General features: G+C 43.9%; 3 protein-coding genes across 4 annotated transcripts; 1 reads left to right on the forward strand and 2 right to left on the reverse strand.

The window, feature by feature from the left end:
- Positions 1-7271: 7271 nt before the first annotated feature.
- On the reverse strand, positions 7272-8296 carry LOC125536334 (stress-response A/B barrel domain-containing protein DABB1-like). Its single transcript, XM_048699532.1, has one exon. The coding sequence runs from the start codon at positions 8200-8202 to the stop codon at positions 7387-7389; it is 816 nt and encodes a 271-aa protein (XP_048555489.1). The 5' UTR covers positions 8203-8296; the 3' UTR covers positions 7272-7386.
- A 313-nt stretch (positions 8297-8609) lies between these two features.
- Positions 8610-14380, reverse strand: LOC125536333 (peroxisome biogenesis factor 10). The gene is made up of 11 exons (XM_048699531.1): positions 14093-14380; positions 13973-14004; positions 12529-12618; positions 11960-12054; positions 11662-11863; positions 11440-11509; positions 10413-10491; positions 10042-10175; positions 9800-9888; positions 9381-9466; positions 8610-9283 (listed from the first exon to the last, which is right to left on the reverse strand). Exons 1-11 carry the CDS (start codon positions 14271-14273, stop codon positions 9181-9183), a joined length of 1161 nt encoding a protein of 386 aa, XP_048555488.1. The 5' UTR covers positions 14274-14380; the 3' UTR covers positions 8610-9180.
- Positions 14381-14401: 21 nt separating this feature from the next.
- On the forward strand, positions 14402-17549 carry LOC125536335 (probable small nuclear ribonucleoprotein G). 2 transcript variants are annotated; one of them, XM_048699534.1, is made up of 4 exons: positions 14402-14681; positions 14788-14810; positions 17041-17159; positions 17261-17549. In XM_048699534.1, exons 1-4 carry the CDS (start codon positions 14647-14649, stop codon positions 17321-17323), a joined length of 240 nt encoding a protein of 79 aa, XP_048555491.1. In that variant the 5' UTR covers positions 14402-14646; the 3' UTR covers positions 17324-17549. The 2 variants fall into 2 exon arrangements, with proteins under 2 accessions (XP_048555491.1, XP_048555490.1); XM_048699533.1 differs by having other exon boundaries at positions 14407-14681; positions 17041-17162.
- The last annotated feature ends 924 nt before the right edge of the window (positions 17550-18473 follow it).

Genomic DNA, 18473 nt, shown 5'->3' on the forward strand with positions numbered 1-18473 from the left:
TTGTTCATACATGGATGGCAACTTTCTTTCAACTACCCACTATAACTAAACATTCTACGTGATTCTACTTTTTTTTGTCATTCTGTTATTCTTCATGTGAACTCTGCTTCTCATTTTCTTCACTTTTACATGCAGGTCATGTTCCCCATGTTCCAGGAGCTTGCACCACACGACCCAGGCGACAAGTGTGGTCACCACTACGCGATCTGTCTTGACCTGAAGAACCAACACTTTGAGGTGCTTGATTCAATGCGTTCGGCAGCCAATGCAAATCTTACTTCGCATGCTGAATTCTTCATCAACAACGTCAAAGAGACATGGAACCGTCACTATGAGAACTCAAAGGTCCAGATCAGTCATTTCCCGATTGAGTACGTGGAGACTACGAAACAAAGGAACACATAATTTCCTACCCCCCTTCATGTGCCATTTTACTCAATCCCACCCCTCTTTGTTGTTACATATGAATTGAATTTTATCATTGATATGTCTGTCCTTTTTGCGAGTTCACCTGACTCTTTTTTTTGTGTAGGACGGACTGTGGCTTTCACATGTTGGAATACCTTGCAAAGTGGGAAGGTAGACTTGTTCCCGCTGTCAATGCTGCAACGGTCGTTGAGCTCCGGAAATTGTACACATGGAACTGGTTGACGAATGAAGATTTGAACAAGCGGTCCGGAGCACGCGAGTTCGTGGAGGAAGCTATCAAGAAAGTCTTCAAGAAGTACAAGTGATCACATGGCGTTACACACCGGATGCATACCTTACATTCTGTTGCCGAGTAATGTAAGGTACTACCTTTTGTTCTTCTCAAAAATTATGTCCGTGTGCTATTCTATGACTACAACCCCGAGTAGCCTAGTACGCAGTGGTGGTTCGTGAGTGACATTTGAATATTTTCTGTAATATTTTGTGTGGATGTGAACCTATTTCAGGCGTGTTAGTAGATACGTTCTATGTTTATCATTATTATTTGTGGTTTCATCGTTTGCACCACCAGGTTGCTGCTTCGAATGCGTGCACTATGTTCTAAAACATGGCAACTGTAGTTCATCAGACATGGTTATTAAAAGTCATCGTCATTTTTTCATTTGGCTGTTTTACTTCTTCTTTTTCATTGCTAACTGCACCGGCTACCATGGTAGTTTTAATCATGTAGCCGTAACCTTTTCTGCGGTTGATACACGTTACGCTTTTTCAACTTTGTTTCCCATATATTGCACACAACACAGCATGTGTGACTAAAGCGTGTCGAATTATCATGAAAATATACGCGATGTAGAGTCATTACAAATAACATGACATTTTTCCAGTACAGCTAACAGGGCAGATTCAATACAAAGAACACGGCAGATTCAGCATAAACAAGATGGTAGACCCAGTATATTTACCATGATAGATTCAGTATAAAATATCATGGCATATTTAGTACAAAATAGCATGGCAGATTAAACACATATACCATGGCAGATCAAGCACACACAAGATGGCAACTGCAGTTACCCATTCAATGCATTTTTCCTACAACTTCTGATGCCCCTCAAGAGTCAGTCTCCCATTTCTAGAAAAAATTCACAACATCTAGGTTACAAAACAAAATGTCCCCAAGGACCATGTCACAGCGCCCCAATTTTGCTTATGGATTGCCCGTCCCTTTCTTCATTTTCTTGTGTTTTGCTTGAATCTCCAATCCCGATTTGTACCTTATCTCTTTTGGACGCCCCTTTGTGATGGAACGGGGCGGGTTCCTGACCTGGGTTTGTGTGCTTGCTGTTCCAGATCCTATCTCCGAGTTTTCAGATGATGGCCCCGTGGACGAAGGCACACTTGATGTGCGGGGGAACCTGTGTAAGGCTTCCTCAGCTTTCCTCTTCTTGATCTCATCAAGCTCTCCTTTCAGGGCCTTCCTGTGTTTTTCTGCGACTCTCGCTGTCTCATCACTCTTGCACGCTTCATCAATTAGCTCAGCATAGTTCTTTGTCAGCACAACGTGCTTCACGGCTTCCATGGTTGACTCAGGTCTCTCGTCATGCACAGCCAGAACTGCGTTTGTTGTCTGCGGCGCCAACGCGTCATCAGCGTCCCAAGTCCATCGCCGCCTTATGAAATGGTGGGGCATCTGTGTCACAGCGTTCATGTCCATTACTTTTAGTATGTGACAGCACACAATGCTGTCCCATTCAAACTTACAGCATTGGCAGTAGTATTCGCCTTGGTTGATTGAGGCTTCCACGAAGTAGTTCCTTCCTTTGTCCGGGTCTTCAGTTTCTGAATCTAACATGCCCAAAATAGAACACACCTTGAACGTATGTTCGTCCACCTGGAAAGTCGTGAACATGCTGGCACGCTTTATTTCTTCCTGGAATCTGCAAGTTTTGTGTGTTTTCTGTTAAACTATCATGTGCACTTTTTTGTAGCACATTATGTCATCATGGAAATAGAAATACATTTTTGTTTGAGCATGGCAAACATATCACCTTGAACATGGCAAATATAGTACATAAGACATGGCAACTGTAGTACATTAGACATGGCAACTGTAGTACATTAGATATGGCAACTGCAGTACATTAGACATGGCAACTGCATAATATTTTTCAACTGGGCATCGTCATTTCCACACAAACGTTCCCAATGGAAGCACATTGCATAAAACATGGCAACTGCATTTTATTAAACATGGCAACTACAGTTGAGTAAACAATGGAAATTGCATTTCAGCAAACATGGCAGTTGCATTTTAGTAAACATGACAATTGCATTTCAGTAGATATGGCAACAACATAACATTTTTTCAGTTGACATCGTCCATTTGACACTAGCATTTGCACACCAACATGTCCAGTGGAAGTACATTGCATTAAACATGGCAACTGCATTTCATTGAACATGGAAACTGCATCCGGGTAAGCATGGCAAATGGAATTTCCATTGAACATGTCAACTGTAGCTGAGTAAGCATGGCAAACAGTATTTCATTAAACATGGCAACCACATATCATGACAACTGCATTGTATTCTATATGGCACCTACTACATTCGTGCTTTGCGCAAATACGACCGTAACGCAACTGACTTACTTGTTAAAGATCTTGTTGGTGTATATCTTGCTCATTTGCCTCTCCATCGGTAAATACGTTAGCAATTTTGGCTGCTTTAGCGCGGTGTTCGCTTCTTGCTGTAGCTCAGATCCTAGTATTTTTTGTTGCAAAGCTCTTTACTGCTTGGCAAACTGTAGCAATGAGTTGCCAGGGCTCACGTACCGCTTCAAAACAGCATTGAACCCCTCGCTGCGCTACGTAGTCTGCAGAAACAGGAAGAAGCACTGCATGAAGTAGGCCGGCACCTCTGGACGGTCAGCAAATAACGATTCCTAGCGTCTCCTCAGCCTTCTTTATAATGTGCCACCTGCAGTGCCTGTGCACTGCCAATGCAAAGACCTCATCTATGCCTGCACGCATGCTAAAATCCTGGTCTGTTATTATGTTCATCGGAGCAAGTCCATCCATGCACTCCAAGAAGGTCTTGAACAGCCAAACGTACCCATCCATGTCTTGGTTCTGAACGAGCCCGCATCCAAACTGCAACGACTGATTGTGGTTATTTATTCCTATGAATGGAGCACATGGCATCTTGTACATATTAGTGAGATACGTCGCGTCGAATGAAATGCAATCTCGAAAATGTTTGTAGGCTCTCCTTGCAGCACCATCCACCCAATACATGTTCCTGACACGGTCCTCATCGTCCAACCTTATCCTGTAGAAGAAATATGGATCTTCCTTTGCTTTCTCATCGAAGTAGGCCATTGTGGCCTCTATGTCAACCAACTTGCTCTCTCTATGGTACTTTGCCTTTAGGTTTGTGACCTTGGCTGGTATGTAGGGCATGCTACTCAGAGTCCCGTTTTTGCTGTGGATGAGTGATAGTATCTGGACCATTCTTGATGGACCGATGTTACAATCATGTAGCAGCTTTATGAATTTCTTCTCGAGGGGGGTGAATACTCTGTGGGCGGTCAGAAATTTCACCAGGTCGAACTTCTTTATGAGTTTGTGGTTGTGCTCGTCAAAATATTGAGTGACCACCCACTGTGCTCCATCTACGTTTAGCTTACACCGGACAGGGCATTCGGTCTTGAGAATGATACATCTCTTTCGTTCCGGAACGACAGGCGCAACACCTTTCCCCTTCTTGTTCCTTCGTGCCTTGTGGCACCTCGTCTCACCTCTGTTGTATTCGTTAGTTTTCTTAATTTTCCTATGGTATTCGGTGTTGACCGCAAACCCATGGAACTTTGCATATGTCTGGTAGAATTCCTTTGCTTCTGCGAACGATTCAAATCTCTGCCCAATGTACGGTGGCTGAGGTACCATGATCTCCGATTGCCCACCATCTTCATCCCCTTGTGCTTCGTCATCAGTTTCATCATTCACTTCAGTATCGGCGGCAGTTTCATCTACTTGAGTGTTGCCAGTGCTTGTGTTCAAAGGGGTGCCTGTTGGCATTGCTGGAATGATTGCCATTTCCGACTCTGACTCAGCATTGTTTGCGGCATGATTGTTGGCTGGCTGGTGGAACGCGTCCTCCGTGCGCTCAGAGCTCCCCGCAGTAGATGTCCCCGCGCCGCTGTTCACTGTAGTTGTAGGCCCTGTAATAGAAAAAACAGGTACGAGCGTAAGATTTTGCTTGAATAACATGTTTATTTGTAACGGATCACATCAACTTCAAGTGATTTGGCATGACATCATTCAAACAGCAAGGCAACTGTAGTTGTCCAGTCATGTCAGCTACAGTCCAACAAACATGGCAACTATTGTTTGCCAATGCACGACAACCAGCTCCTTTTTAGTACGAAAACTTGGATTTTATATGCATGGCAGCTGCAGTCCTGCATACATGGCAAATACTGCTACCAATACATGGCAACCAGTGTGTTCTAGCATCAAAACTTTGCATTCTAGGCTTGAGCTCACTAGGCAAATGCGATCAACCATTAGTGCTGCACACATGCTTCTAGCAGTTGGCAAATTTTCGAAGACAATATATGACTCATTGCACACAACCACTTGTTAGCGTTTTATGCTTGATTTTGTCCACCATCACTGATACAATCTTCTTTTTTCGTCACGTGCTATTTGCCACAAAAACAAATGTAGTGCTCTTTTTGTGGTCCAATTTTTTTCCTTACCTTGTTGTGCTACATGTGCCCATCTTGTGTGGTCTGTCACACCAAATTGACGTGCTCTATCTGCAATCTGTGAAGCTTGCCATGAGACGTTTGCCGGGGTACCACCACCGTAATAACCTATAAGCATCGTAGTAGTTGGTCAATACATGGCAACTGCAGTTTGTGCTGGCATGGCAACTGCAGTTGTCCTGGCATGGCAACTGCAGTTGTTCCTCCATGGCAACTACATTTGTCTAGGGAGGGCAACAACAATTGTCCAGGGATGACAACTGCAGTTATTCGTTCATGGCAATTGCAGTTGTCCAGTCATGGCAACTGCAGTTGTCAACTATGCTCCTTCTGCTAATTCACCGTCCGCAACTTCACTTTTTATGGACTCACCTGTGTATGACGTCGATGGCAGGTACATGGGTGCTGCCTGCTGCCACGTGCTGCATGAAGGCTCTGCGTTTTCCCCCGACATAACTCGTGAGTCTTTTGCCAACCTTTGCAATTTTATTTTTCATGTCCAGACCAGTATGTGTTCTTTTTCGTATGCGTTACCTTGATTAGCCATATTAGCTAGTTGAAGTTGCCTGCCCGTACATTTGTCAGTGTTAGCGCCCTGCGACTGAACTTGCCACGGAGCCCCCGTGAGTGTGGTTTGGTCATAAGAACCTGCGAAAAATTGACAGTGTAGGACATAAGTAGAATGTCATCTTCATCGTCGCGAACATGGCAAATGTTCTTTTCTTTTGTTATCACGCATCATACCAATGCCTGCATACTGTTCTAGTAGTGGCAGCAACGGCCCTACAGAAATGAGTTGACTGTACTCTGATGCATCCCAAGGGGGCGTTTCTGGTCTTTGAGAACCCCAAGTATCAACACCATCTTCGTGATTCATTCTTTTCCGCGTCTCGTTTCTGCCAATGTGCTCTCAACCACTATCTTTTCTAAAATCTGGGTGCTAGCTATCCGTTTGATTTGATGGCATCAGCCTCTACAATAGGATGGCAAGCAATAAGTTGACATGGTGGCAGTTGACGACAATGATAGGTGGCAACTGACGTTAGACACCAGTGGCAATTAATTTTCACCCCCCCATTTATTCCAAATTTCTCAAATTTTCTCTCCTTTTTTATGGATTCCTACACATCCATTTTATTTACCAACTACGTGCATCAATCTACTGAGAACTTACGGTTATCTCTAGCGTAGTACATGGCAGATCTAGCGTATTCTGCTTGGCAACTGTGAAGACACACAACCTATGTAGTGTTTTACCCCTGTAGGATGGATCTAGTTGCCACCTTCGTCGGTAATTTTGTAATTTTCTGCCCAGAAGAAGGATGAGAAGCAGTAGGGAGATCGGGAGATTCACCTACTTTTAGCCGGTCGTCTTTGAAGGGCGTTGTTGGAGTGGGGGTGGGGGGAGATAAGGGGTGTGGTTTGCGGTGGGAAGGCCCTACGGATCTGCTCTACGGATCTGCTCTGGTTGCCATGGCAACCAGAGAAGGCCGACAATGGAGGCAGTGGTTCGGGAGGTGGGAGAAGATGGCGGCAGTCGGGATTGGGGATCGATCAGAGGCCGGGACGACTGGGTCGTGCGGGCTACTGGGTCCTCTGGCCCGGACTGCGGGCGGGGTTGCCACACATCAGACGTGCGAGCCGTGCCTTTGCGCGCCCGGACGCAGTCGTGCGGGCTGGTTCCTGCCCATGCCACACGAGACGTGTGGCACAACTACCCGATACACCACACGTGTGGCAGTTATCGGCGTCCTTTTCTCTTGAAATAACGTTGACACTTTATAAATCAAATACAACATTACAAAGAATCTCCCGGACGCAATCCAAAGTAGAATGAAAAACGCACATAACTAACAGAATTTTTACATGACTGGCTAATACATGAGCCGCCACATTCAAATGCCGACGAATATGCTTGAATACCAAAGATGTCGATCGCATACTTAATATCACATGTTTAGCGATGAGAAGGGTTGTGAACAAATTCAGCGCTTGGTTCCTGATTCCTGGTATTAGAAACGGAAGTACCAACTGAATGCATCGGCATGTAAATACTTGGGAGCACACAGCAGGCACAGCAACTGATTGTTATTCATCTCAAGATTGATACAGATTTCACAAGCAAACGAGTTCATTATTCCCAAACCGACAGCACTCTAGGATCCAGATCAACCTGAATCCCCCCATCAGAGGCTCGCGGCCGCCGGAGCGTCGACGACGAAGTCCAGCACCATGACCTCGTCGAGCATGGGCCTGAGGGCGGCCTTGGCCTCCTCCACCTTGCCGTCGCCCTCCACGGCGTCCAGCTCCTCGACGCTGCCGAACACGGCCACCATCCCGAACTGGTACCCCTTGGCCCGCGCGGGGGAGAAGTTCTCCCCGAAGCTGACCTTGGAGCCGCTGGCCTCGCCGGCGTCCTTGGTGGCGGCGGCCACCTTCTCCACGAGCTGCCCGACCTCCACGCCCTCCTTGACCTTGGCGAGGGTGAGGCGCACGGCGGCGCCGGGGCCGACGGGGGACGGGGCGCCCGCGGCGTTGACCCAGTCGACGGCGGTGGCGTCGAGCGCGTTGGGGGCGACGTGCGCCTGCACGGCGGCGACGTGGGCCGGGTGCGGCGCGTAGGCGGCGAGGTCGGCCTTGGTGGCGTAGCGGGAGTGGAGGAGGTGGGTGGGGCCGAGCGCCTCGGCGGCCGGGGAGCGGAGGCGGAGCACGGGGCCCGCGTGGATGTAGGAGACCCCCGGGACGAGCGTGGAGAGCGCCTGCAGCGCGGAGACCATCGCGGCGGCCGCCCCCGAGGCCACGGCCTCCGGGCGGACCTTGATGAGCACGATGTGCTCGACCGGTGCCGCTACGGTGGGCGCAGCGACGGAGGGGGAGGAGGACATGGCGGCGGCGGCACAGAGGACGGCGGAGGGCCTGATGCGGCGGAGCGGGGAGGAGGCGAGGCGGGGGAGGGGTAGGTGGAGGAGTCGAGGGGAGGGGATGGCTCTGAGGCAAATCATGGTTTAGTCAGTGCGAGGGGAGGAGGTTAAAATCGGGATGGGGCTGGGAGGACAGTGACGGATCGGCGCGGCATCACATTTGTGTGAGCCAAGATGGATTTTATAGTGGGTGGCGCCGTGGTGGATTCTTCTTCTCCGGGCACGAGGCGAACGGACTAGCACGGCGGCGGCTGCGGCTGCGCTGCATCGCCGGTCACCGGTGTGTGCACGACACAACATGGGCTCTGTTTTGGTGGACGATGACTTTGCTGAAAAAAGGCACACCGCCGGTGGTTTTCCTTCGGGAGCTGCAGACTGCCGGGAAGCTATCAGCGGAAGAAACTGGCATCCAGCACTGACGAGGTCAATATCAGCATGTACAGTCGATCCATGGCTCCAACAACCATGCGTAGGATGGTGCACTCCAGTTAAGAAAATGAAGCAGCTAATCTTACGTAAATTTACTGGTCGAAATGTTCAGTGCAGACATGTGGCAGGAATACATATGGGATACAGGCAAGCATATCAGCAAAAGATGCGACCGGAAACAGGCGTGCGTACGTACAGAAAACAAAAAAAGAGTGCCACTGCTCAACTGGTCTATGATCCTAATCATTCATTCTTCTACCCTACAAAATTCACTTGTGTCCAACATGAACTTATCTGTCCGCACTAAAACTTATCTTTTGTTTAATTTCAGATTGGTCCTTAGTGCTACCGATGATCTCTACAGCCCGACTGTTCTTCAACTTCATCAACTGGTCTTCCATTCATCCTTCTTCTTTTGGTATAAATATGTCTTTGTCTTGGGGAAGGCATGGAGCCCGCGGGAGCTCTTTGCCCTACTGATTACGAATCTCGATAAGAAACCATCAGGCCATGTCATGTCTCCCGATAAAAGATGATCCCCCACAATGGATGTCAGGCGTTGGCTTTATAAAATCTGATTGGATCCACGCTAGAGGATATGAATGATATGATCCCTTGCTAAATGGTCTGCTAGAAATCTGAATGATATATACAAATTAAACTTGAATGGGTAATAGGAGTTCTGCATAGGGGGCATTCAGGCTTCTCATTGCACCACTCCATTATGCAGTTCCTGCAGGTTATGCCATGAGTTACCATACCATTCCAGAGAGGGTGCGAGGGATGAAACCCAGTTTAGTTAAAGACATAGCATTTGAAAGAGGTTTTACCAGCAGAAGACATGTCCGCAGGTTGTGGCAGTAGGATTCTGCCGGGTACTGAGACAGAGAGTGCACTTGCTCTTGCTACTGGATGCCTGACAAATGATACACAAAACATAAGCACCACACAATAGATCACATGTACAGTTTTTTTAAACAGGTGGTCTGAAATATATGCAATTCTAGCCATAATCTTTAATCTTGAACTGTAACATTTGTAGATTCAAGAGCTTGCTTTGTCAAGAAAAATGCATTGGGAGGTACATCTGACGGAAAGCACAGTAATATATAACTGTCCACTTCCATACAAAGGTAAACATTTTAGTTTGGTTATTAATGGAGCGTAAGTTGGTTTTCCACAGTTCTAACTTCTAGGGTACACAAAAACAGCAATTTAAACTCAATAATGTTCATCTGAAGACACATACCTCTGAACCAGAAGCCAAATCTACAGCTTTGCCATGACGGATGTCACTGATAATATTTCCATCTTCATTCACAACAGGGACACTCCGACCTGGTTCACCGTTCACATGGGTAAGAATAGAACATCATCATATAGATATTTGCTACATTGTAAGAAAGCAACTCAGTGCTTCAACATAATAAGAAAAACAGGTATTGGTTCCACAAAAATAGCCATTTAAATAAATTCAGTAAAAGAGTGGACCTGTAGATGAAGGATAGCTTCCGGACGAAATTTGATTAATGGAACTAGCTATTGATGATAAGTTACTTCTTCGGAGTCTTTCAGCACCAAGAATACACAACTGGATCAGCAAAAAGATACCCAAAATTTGGTACCTGCAAATGTAGTGAATTAAACTTGATCATCTGGAGAATTTTAGACCTCAAAGGAAGATAGTGTGAAGATAGTCCAAAACACTAGAGACCATGATAAATTCCTTATCATTTACATTCTCAGATTCATTTGTGGCATAATATTGTGGGCTCATGGTACCAATGGCTCTATGATTTGTTTCTATGTGAGTTCATGTAGTTAGTCTTTTAGACAAAGTGAATAAGTACAGAAAAAGGTACCTGGGCCTCTGATTCATTGGCTTACCAATGAATACATAATGAATACCAGCTCCTCGCTTTGATAAATGATAATATAATCCTATTAAAAAGGAAACAAAAGAAGCATAATCAGGCACCTAACAATTACTCCCTCCGTTCACAAATATAAGATGTTTTGGATATTTCAATATGGACTACATACCGACTGAAATGAGTGAACAAACACACTAAAATGCGCCTATATACATCTGGATCAGAAAAAAGTTAAAACATCTTATAATAGTGAACAGAAGGAATAGTACTCCCTCCGTTTCTAAATATAAGGCGTTTTAGAGATTTCAATAGGGACTACATATGGATGTATATAGACATATTTTAGAGTATAGATTCACCCATTTTGCTCCGTATGTAGTCTGTATTGAAATCTCTAAACAGTCTTATATTTAGAAACGGAGGGAGTAGTTAATACAGATCCAACTGAGGTGATAAGAGAAGGATAAGGCCGATCATTACTGAGCCACTGTTACCCCATTGGTTAAGGCTTGAAGGTAAATTGAATGGTGTATTTATTTTTTTGAATAATAGAACTGCACAGCAACTTAACAAAAGTGTCTAGGAATGTATCAGTGTGAGACAGTGTTTTGACATGCAACATAACCTCATGATAAACCGAGTGAGCTGAATTTGTCATTACGGGGTCAATCTGGGCATTCTAATTTATCTACTGTCCTCACAATAAATTCAGGTTCCATGACTTGGATGATCACTCAGTGTGAGACAGTGTTTTGACATGCAACATAACCTCATGATAAACCGAGTGAGCTGAATTTGTCATTACGGGGTCAATCTGGGCATTTTAATTTATCTACTGTCCTCACAATAAATTCAGGTTCCATGACTTGGATGATCACTAAGCAGGACATAAGAAAGAGAACTTCTCAGTTGATATTGTTACACCAACCCAAACTAACGATAAATTGGTCTACCAATATATCTCAAATAGATAATGATGTTAGTCACTTTACATATCATATTGAACATAAGATACCTTCAAAGTAGAAGAACATCAGGTTTGTCCGTATAGCCAACTGTATAAAATCTTGACCAAGCGGCAGCATCTAGGAACAGGTAAGACACGTCATATAGTTGTTTAGACAAGAAAAGCATCTCTTTAGTGTGAGAACTACATTCCTCATTTCTCAACGAGTAAATATAGGGAGGTTTTCTATATATAAACAGATTGCACATAAGAACTAGAACAATTGCGTACCGAAGGCCATTTCTGAACTACCCATAGCCAAAAGGCATGCGCTTTGCTTCTCAACCTCGAGAGCATGGGAAAACTCAAGCTTCTCGAAGACTCATTCGTATTTGTAGAGGATTCTGTTATGCCTCTACTAGGATTATCATTTTCATGATGATTATCAAACTGAGAGTCATCCATGTAAATACCACGGGAGACAATTCTCGAACTGTTAAACCGGTACGAACAGAAAATATGCGATCAGCTTCTTCCAGCAAAGAGAATGTTGGCTAAAGGACCGTATTTAAAACTGTTACTACCTTACCTGATTCTTTCAGCGAGATAGGGCACAGTAGTTTGATACAAAATGAAAAGCATCCGCCTAGCAGGTGTCGGTGGAAGCCCATGTGAGGTTGCAACCTGAACAGCTCAATCATAACATGGCCATCATCAGCATAATAAATTAATATTATTGCTTCACGAATCTAATGGCACAACTATTTTCTTCATCTCAAAATTTACAAGATACAAAATAAATTTGACCATCTCACCGGTCATAACACTTGGTGTTCCATGTCTTTTGTTTAACAGGATCTTACATTAATTTGCTAATCAAAAGGTCCATCTAGTAAACTAATACAGTATCGTGTTTACCGTGAGATGAAAAGTAACCCTATATTTTACGTCGACGGACTTTTTTTTTCTTGTGATTTCTATGCAAAACTGAGACAAGGGTAAATTTCCAATGGCAACAGATGAACTATGGGCCAACAATATACTACCAGGTATAAATTGAAATAACTGGAAGCACACACTTAAAAGGTGGATAACATTTGTCCCCGCTGACAGAAAATAAAAACATAAACGGTGTTAAAGAACAAAAGGCAATATAACCTGAGATATATCACAATATTCTTCTCCGAGTGTTTGCTGGCCAGAACCAGTTGTTAGCAAGTAATAGAGGGACTGCCCAAGCAATTTTATCTGCGGAAGTTCAAACCAATGTAAGTTCTCGCCACCTTCAATAAATTACATGACAAAAAAGAAAATTGTACTACCTTTGTATCAAAATATAAGACGTTTTTGCGGTTCAAATTGAAGTGCAAAAACGTCTTATATTTTGGTACGGAGCGAGTATATATGAATGTTGGCACAGAAAAAAAAAATACAGAGAGAACAATACTCAAACCAATTCTCTATGCAATAACTGGTGGAGCTCACAAAGATAGGAAACACATCTCTTTTATCCAGCACGACAATCATCCTACTCTACCGAGATTACCGTACAAATGCCATCTTCACATTCTCCAATCAAAATGTAATATTAACTCATCAAGATTCAAGCGCCGTATATAAGATATAACAAATAAGCTTTCAATCCGTACTAACCTGAAAAAAATCAGCTATCTGGAATATAATGTAGACTACCATATTTAGTTAGAACACCTTTTTTAGATGGAAACTTTTAACTCTTGGCCTTTATTCTTGTTGACATGCTCACTACCGCGCAATGTAAGTGGTTAGCCAAATTTGTCAGGCACTAGTGTTACAGCTACTGCCTCAGCAGATTCAGATAAGGAACAGTCAAGATGGATCAAGGCAAGATGGATGGTTCTCTGCGTTTGCCGTATTAGTTACTGTTAAGTTTTTAACTAGAAGGGCGGGCCTGGCACAGTGGCAGAGTTCCTCCACTTGTGACCTGGAGGTCCTGGGCTCGAACCAGCCTCCTTGCAGAATTATTATGCAAGGGTAAGTCTGTCTAGAAACTCCCTTCCCAGACCACACCTTGTGTGGGAGCTTTCAGCACTGGTTAAGTGTTTAACTAGTTAACGTTCATCTTTCACCCATTGTCGTTTTAACCTGAACTTCGTTCCCTTTATATAGTACCGCTATCTTGATTTCCGAAATTGCCTTTGAGCAAACATATATGTTACAGTAACATATACAGCGGAGATATTCCCCGAATATACTTTTCCTGTTTCTTTTCAATCTGGATCCCTAGTTCATCCTCGAACTAACCAGCAGGGTATGACAAAATTGCGAACCTCTGAATCATGTGATCTTTGCTAGGTGTTCCGCAAAATTCACCCGCCAAAACATCAACGTCTGAAAACATTCGTCACCACTTCTGATCATGGTAAATCTATGAATACGGCTGAACAATTTCTACCACTAGGTAACCAAATACTGATAGATTCCATTTGGCTTGGGAGTTTGGAGCACACTCCACATCACCCAAACCATTCACCAACACGCAAATCATGCTAAATTTCGAGGAGAGTAGGATAATTGCCGCAAACTAAGTAGAAGCACATGCCACTTTAGTTTAGCAAGTCACCTCGTTCTGGTAAGCAACGGCAACCCTGGCACCTGCATCACCACCAAAACACCTCAAATCACCCAAAAAAATCACCATCAAACCATAAGCTAGGACGAGTTCGGGGGAGGTTCTGCGAACCGAAGAGGTGGCGGAAGGCGTCGCGGCAGGCCTCGGTGACGTGGGCGGCGTAGCTGTCGTCCTTCTCCGCCGCGCGCATGACCTCCGGCTGCGCCGCCGTCGGGAACCGCCGCGGGCGCGCGGCCGCCCCGGCCCGGCGGGAGCTGGGCCCCGCATCGCCGGCGGGATCCCCGGCACTCATCCCCTCTCCCCACGCGGTCCAGTCCAGAGCTCAGGGGAGTCCGTTCGTGCGCGTGCGCCGTGGTGGGCTCCGGACCTCCAGTGGTAGCTTTTGCACATACGCCCCTGCTCTCAGCGTTATTTCCGCCCGCACACCACATCCCAAGATTCTCTTGGTGTGTGATTCGTGTGGGGCCGTCGGGCCCGCATGTCATTGGCCCTTCAGCCCCTCTGCCCTATTTAGAGAGGCGGCTCGTCCCACTCCTCCCTCGTCTTATATCTAGGGTTCAGGGTTCTTGCGGCGGCGGCGCGACTTCCTCCCCCCTCTTGCGAAGGTCTAGGGTTTGGCTGCGTAGAGGAGAGAGGCTTTCCCCCTCGTTCAGTCGGGAGCCGCCATGAGCCGATCGGGGCAGCCGCCGGATCTGAAGAAGTAAGCCCTACGCCTTTTCATCTTGAATTCGATCTGTTTCGCTTGGGTTTTTCTCTGTTTCGTTGGGATTTTGATGCTAATTTTGTTTTGGTCTGGTGGATTGCAGGTACATGGACAAGAAGCTCCAAAGTAAGTGCGCCTGTCAGATTCTAGATCTTCTTTGTTCTGAATAAACGTTAATCGGACGCGAGATTTAGTTTATATGGTTCCCTGGACGTCTATGCGCTGGTATTGCTGTGTGCTATCGGGAATGAAGATTAGGTTATGCGATATATGTGACTTGGAATAATCTTAGGTTTGTGTTAGTTTTCACTGCATCTGACTAGTAATTGGTACTTGGTATCAGTATATGACTACTGAAGAAATTGTGGAATGTTGTTTAATTTGATTGTTCATTCGTTGCAGTCTGTGCACTGTTGTGGTGAAGCTTTAGTGCTTCTGCAACCTACAAGTGCGTATGGGCACTGATCTCTAGAAGTATTTGAGTTGACATCTTTGTTGGTTTAGACAGTCCAGAAATTGTGAAGGGCGGTTGATTTGCTTCTGGTTTATGAAATAGAGCTGACTATAGTTATGCATGACCGCGAATATGCTTGTAACTGGTGACAGATATGTTCTGCTGACCAGCTTTGCAGTTTGCCACATTGGTGATGTAAATGCCCCTAAATGATGATATCTTAGCAAAGCTATGGATTTACGTCCAGATGAAGCTTCTTTGTCATAGTTACTCTGATAGGGCATTTATGGTTCTGTTCTGTTGTTTGGGTATAGTCTTACCAGCACCTATTCTCATGTGAAATTGTATGTATTCTTTGGAGCTTCTTGCCATTTTTTTTAAGTTCGCTGTTGCTTTATTATTTTATAATTCTATCTGCTAGTATTACTCTGTCACTAGATTGTGGAACCAATGATTGCAATGGTACCATAACCTGTGATAGATTTGTACCAAATGGCTTTGAATGAGTATTAGACTGTCAAATGCTTAAGTAAAAATAGTGCTAGTAGTTAGTGTTTGCAGCATTATCCATAAATGTTCTATCTCAATAATTGTCCTGCTAGTTTAGACTCAAGACAATTAAGAAATTGTCAATGTCGTTTGATGTTTTTTCTGGTTTATGAATAAAGCTGGCTATGAATATACTAGAAACTAGCGATGGATATGTTCTGCTGGTCAGCTTTGTAGTTTGCCGTTTTGGTTATGTAAATGCCCTAAATGATGATATCTTAGCAAAGCTATGGGTTTATGCCCAAATGAAGCTTCTTTGTCATAGTTACTCTGATAGGCATTTATGTTTCTGTTCTGTTGCTTGTGTATAGTCTTACCAAATTACACATTTTGGTATTGCTGCATGTATTGTCATGTGCAATTTTGCACATCTTGATTTGTTTCTCTGGTTTGTGAATATAGCTGGCTATGATTATGCTTGTAAATAGCGATGGATATTCTACGCTGACCAGCTTCACAGTTTGCCACTTTGGTTATGTATAAATGCCCTAAATGATGATATCTTAGCAAAGCTATTGGTTTATGTCCAAGTGAAGCTTCTTTGTCATAGTTACTCTGATGGGACATTTATGGTTCTGTTCATTTGTGCACATATTGTCATGTGCAATTTTGTGTAGTTTTTGTACCTTGGTTTTACTTTCTAAAAAAATGAAGTTATCTGTTGCTCTATTATTTTATAATTTATTTATCTGCTAGTATGTATGTTGTGTGTTTTTGTAGTTTATTCCTTGGTTTTCGTAGTTACCGTGGTTTGCCCCCCTGAATCGGTAATGATTGCCTTGTTGTTAGTAAGACTTGAGACAATTAAGGATTGTCATAGTTGCTTTATTTCTTTTCTGGTTTATGGTAATACTATTAATGGATAGTGTGTTTTTTTCTACACTGACAAGCTTCGCTATCTGGCACTTTGGTTATGTAAATGCCCTAAAGGATGATATCTTAACAAAGCTATGGGTTTATGTCCAAATGAAGCTTCTTTGTCATAGTTACTCTGATAGGGCATTTACTGCTTTGCTCTGTTGCTTAGGTGTAGTCTTACAAAGTTAACATTCAGATATTTGTGCACATCCTCACATGTAGTTCTGTTTACTCTTTGCAGCTCGTTATTTTGTTTAAAAAAGTTTTCTGTTCTGTTTTAAGTTTTTGTTGCTTCGCTGAGTTTGTGATGTATTTCTTGGTTCTCTTAGTTAACTCTATATAATGGAGCCATGGTTGCTATTTGTAGCGTTGTTGCAACCTAGAATATAATTCTGTGCTGGTTGGCTGTGAGTGTTAAAGACTCTGATAGTTGCTTTAGTTGATGTTGTTTCTCGTGTAGCCAGTACTCACTGGATTTCTTTTCAATTTTGCCAGTCAAGCTGAATGCGAACCGCGTTGTCATTGGCACGCTTCGTGGATTTGATCAGTTCATGAATTTGGTGGTGGATAACACTGTGGAGGTCAATGGAGATGAGAAGACCGACATAGGGATGGTGGTTAGTAATTCTTCCTCTTGTACTCCTAGGATGAGTCACTCCTGCTGAGTTTTCCTTGCAATTAAAATACTTATCAAGTTCTGTCTCATCTTGTGCAGGTTCTGAGAGGAAATAGTGTGGTGATGATTGAAGCCCTTGAACCAATTGCCAGGTCTCAGTGATATTTTGGCATACCTGCTTCTGGTTTAGTACTTAATAGTGTTTGGTCAAAACCGACGCTTATGGAATCAGGCAAATTGTATCCTAATATTTGTAATGTGAGATTTAGCACTTGCTGTATAGTTTGGAGTTTGGACTGTCTTTAGAGATGCTTGCCTGGCTCACTCAAACTTACATTGTTGGGATTCAATGCTATTTTGGTCCAGACTTGGCCCACTATTTGTGCAATGTTTGTGCGTTTTGTGTGAACCGTAAGCTTGACATCAAATTCGGCTGCTGTTTGGATGCAGAAAATTAACTGCCGTAACATTTGGTTTGTGCTTGTACAACTTTTTTTAGAGGAATAGGGCAACCTGACACCCAAATACAGCCTAAATGCTATGAAACCACAGCACACCAAGATCATTTGCCTGTCAGCCCATTTTTGAGAAAGACCGAGTCAACCCGGGTCTGGCCACAGCAACAGTGGCGATGCACAAGCTAGTTGCTTCAACTCCTTCACCACAGTTTGACCAGCGAGATCGAAGAAAGCAAAGTCATTCCGAATCTTTCCACACAACAACGCGGTGGTTATTATCACTAAACCACCAACAAGTAACATTAGCAGCTTGAATTTCTCCACACAAAAAAAACATTAGCAGCTTGAACAAAGTGTCAAAGCCAGTTAAACAGGATATAGTTCTCCACATTTTCATAGCCACCACACTCAAAGAAGAGATGATCACATGATTCTGCTTCAGAGCAAAAAAATGCAACTAAGGTCGGGAGCAATTTGCCTCTTGTTAAGATTTATCTTTAGTGAGCAGTTTATTATTAGCCATTAACCATAGGAAAATATGCACCTTCCAAACTGCTGGAATGTTCACAGGCAAACCCCCTCTAAAATTGACTGGCAGAAAGAGAACTGGCAGAATAGAAACCTTTTAGGACACATCACTTGCAAAAAAAAAAAGTGTCCCCAGATTAATGCGGTGGCTAAGGACTATTTTGTTTTTACATATTTTCGACTGGTTTTTGACATTTTGATATTATTTTTAATGTTAGAGAAGAAAAAAAATACCAAGGCCAAATTTCATCACATTTGAATTTTGGGGGAACAATGTGGGAAAGAGGAAGGTGGACTAGGCTATCACTTAGCAGAATTTTATGTGA

Source organism: Triticum urartu, chromosome 2 (assembly GCF_003073215.2).
Source record: "Triticum urartu cultivar G1812 chromosome 2, Tu2.1, whole genome shotgun sequence".
NCBI classification, from domain to species: Eukaryota; Viridiplantae; Streptophyta; class Magnoliopsida; order Poales; family Poaceae; genus Triticum; species Triticum urartu.

Excerpts from the sequence above, each read along its gene's own strand:
- LOC125536334 (XM_048699532.1), bottom strand. The coding sequence starts at position 8,202 with ATGATTTGCCTCAGAGCCATCCCCTCCCCTCGACTCCTCCACCTACCC.
- LOC125536333 (XM_048699531.1), bottom strand. The coding sequence starts at position 14,273 with ATGAGTGCCGGGGATCCCGCCGGCGATGCGGGGCCCAGCTCCCGCCGG. Across the intron at positions 12,619-13,972 it reads CCGTTGCTTACCAGAACGAG|ATAAAATTGCTTGGGCAGTC; the intron begins GTGACTTGCTAA and ends GAACTTCCGCAG. Across the intron at positions 11,510-11,661 it reads TAGTTCAGAAATGGCCTTCG|ATGCTGCCGCTTGGTCAAGA; the intron begins GTACGCAATTGT and ends ACCTGTTCCTAG.
- LOC125536335 (XM_048699533.1), top strand. The coding sequence starts at position 14,647 with ATGAGCCGATCGGGGCAGCCGCCGGATCTGAAGAA. Across the intron at positions 14,682-14,787 it reads CAGCCGCCGGATCTGAAGAA|GTACATGGACAAGAAGCTCC; the intron begins GTAAGCCCTACG and ends GGTGGATTGCAG. Across the intron at positions 14,811-17,040 it reads CATGGACAAGAAGCTCCAAA|TCAAGCTGAATGCGAACCGC; the intron begins GTAAGTGCGCCT and ends CAATTTTGCCAG.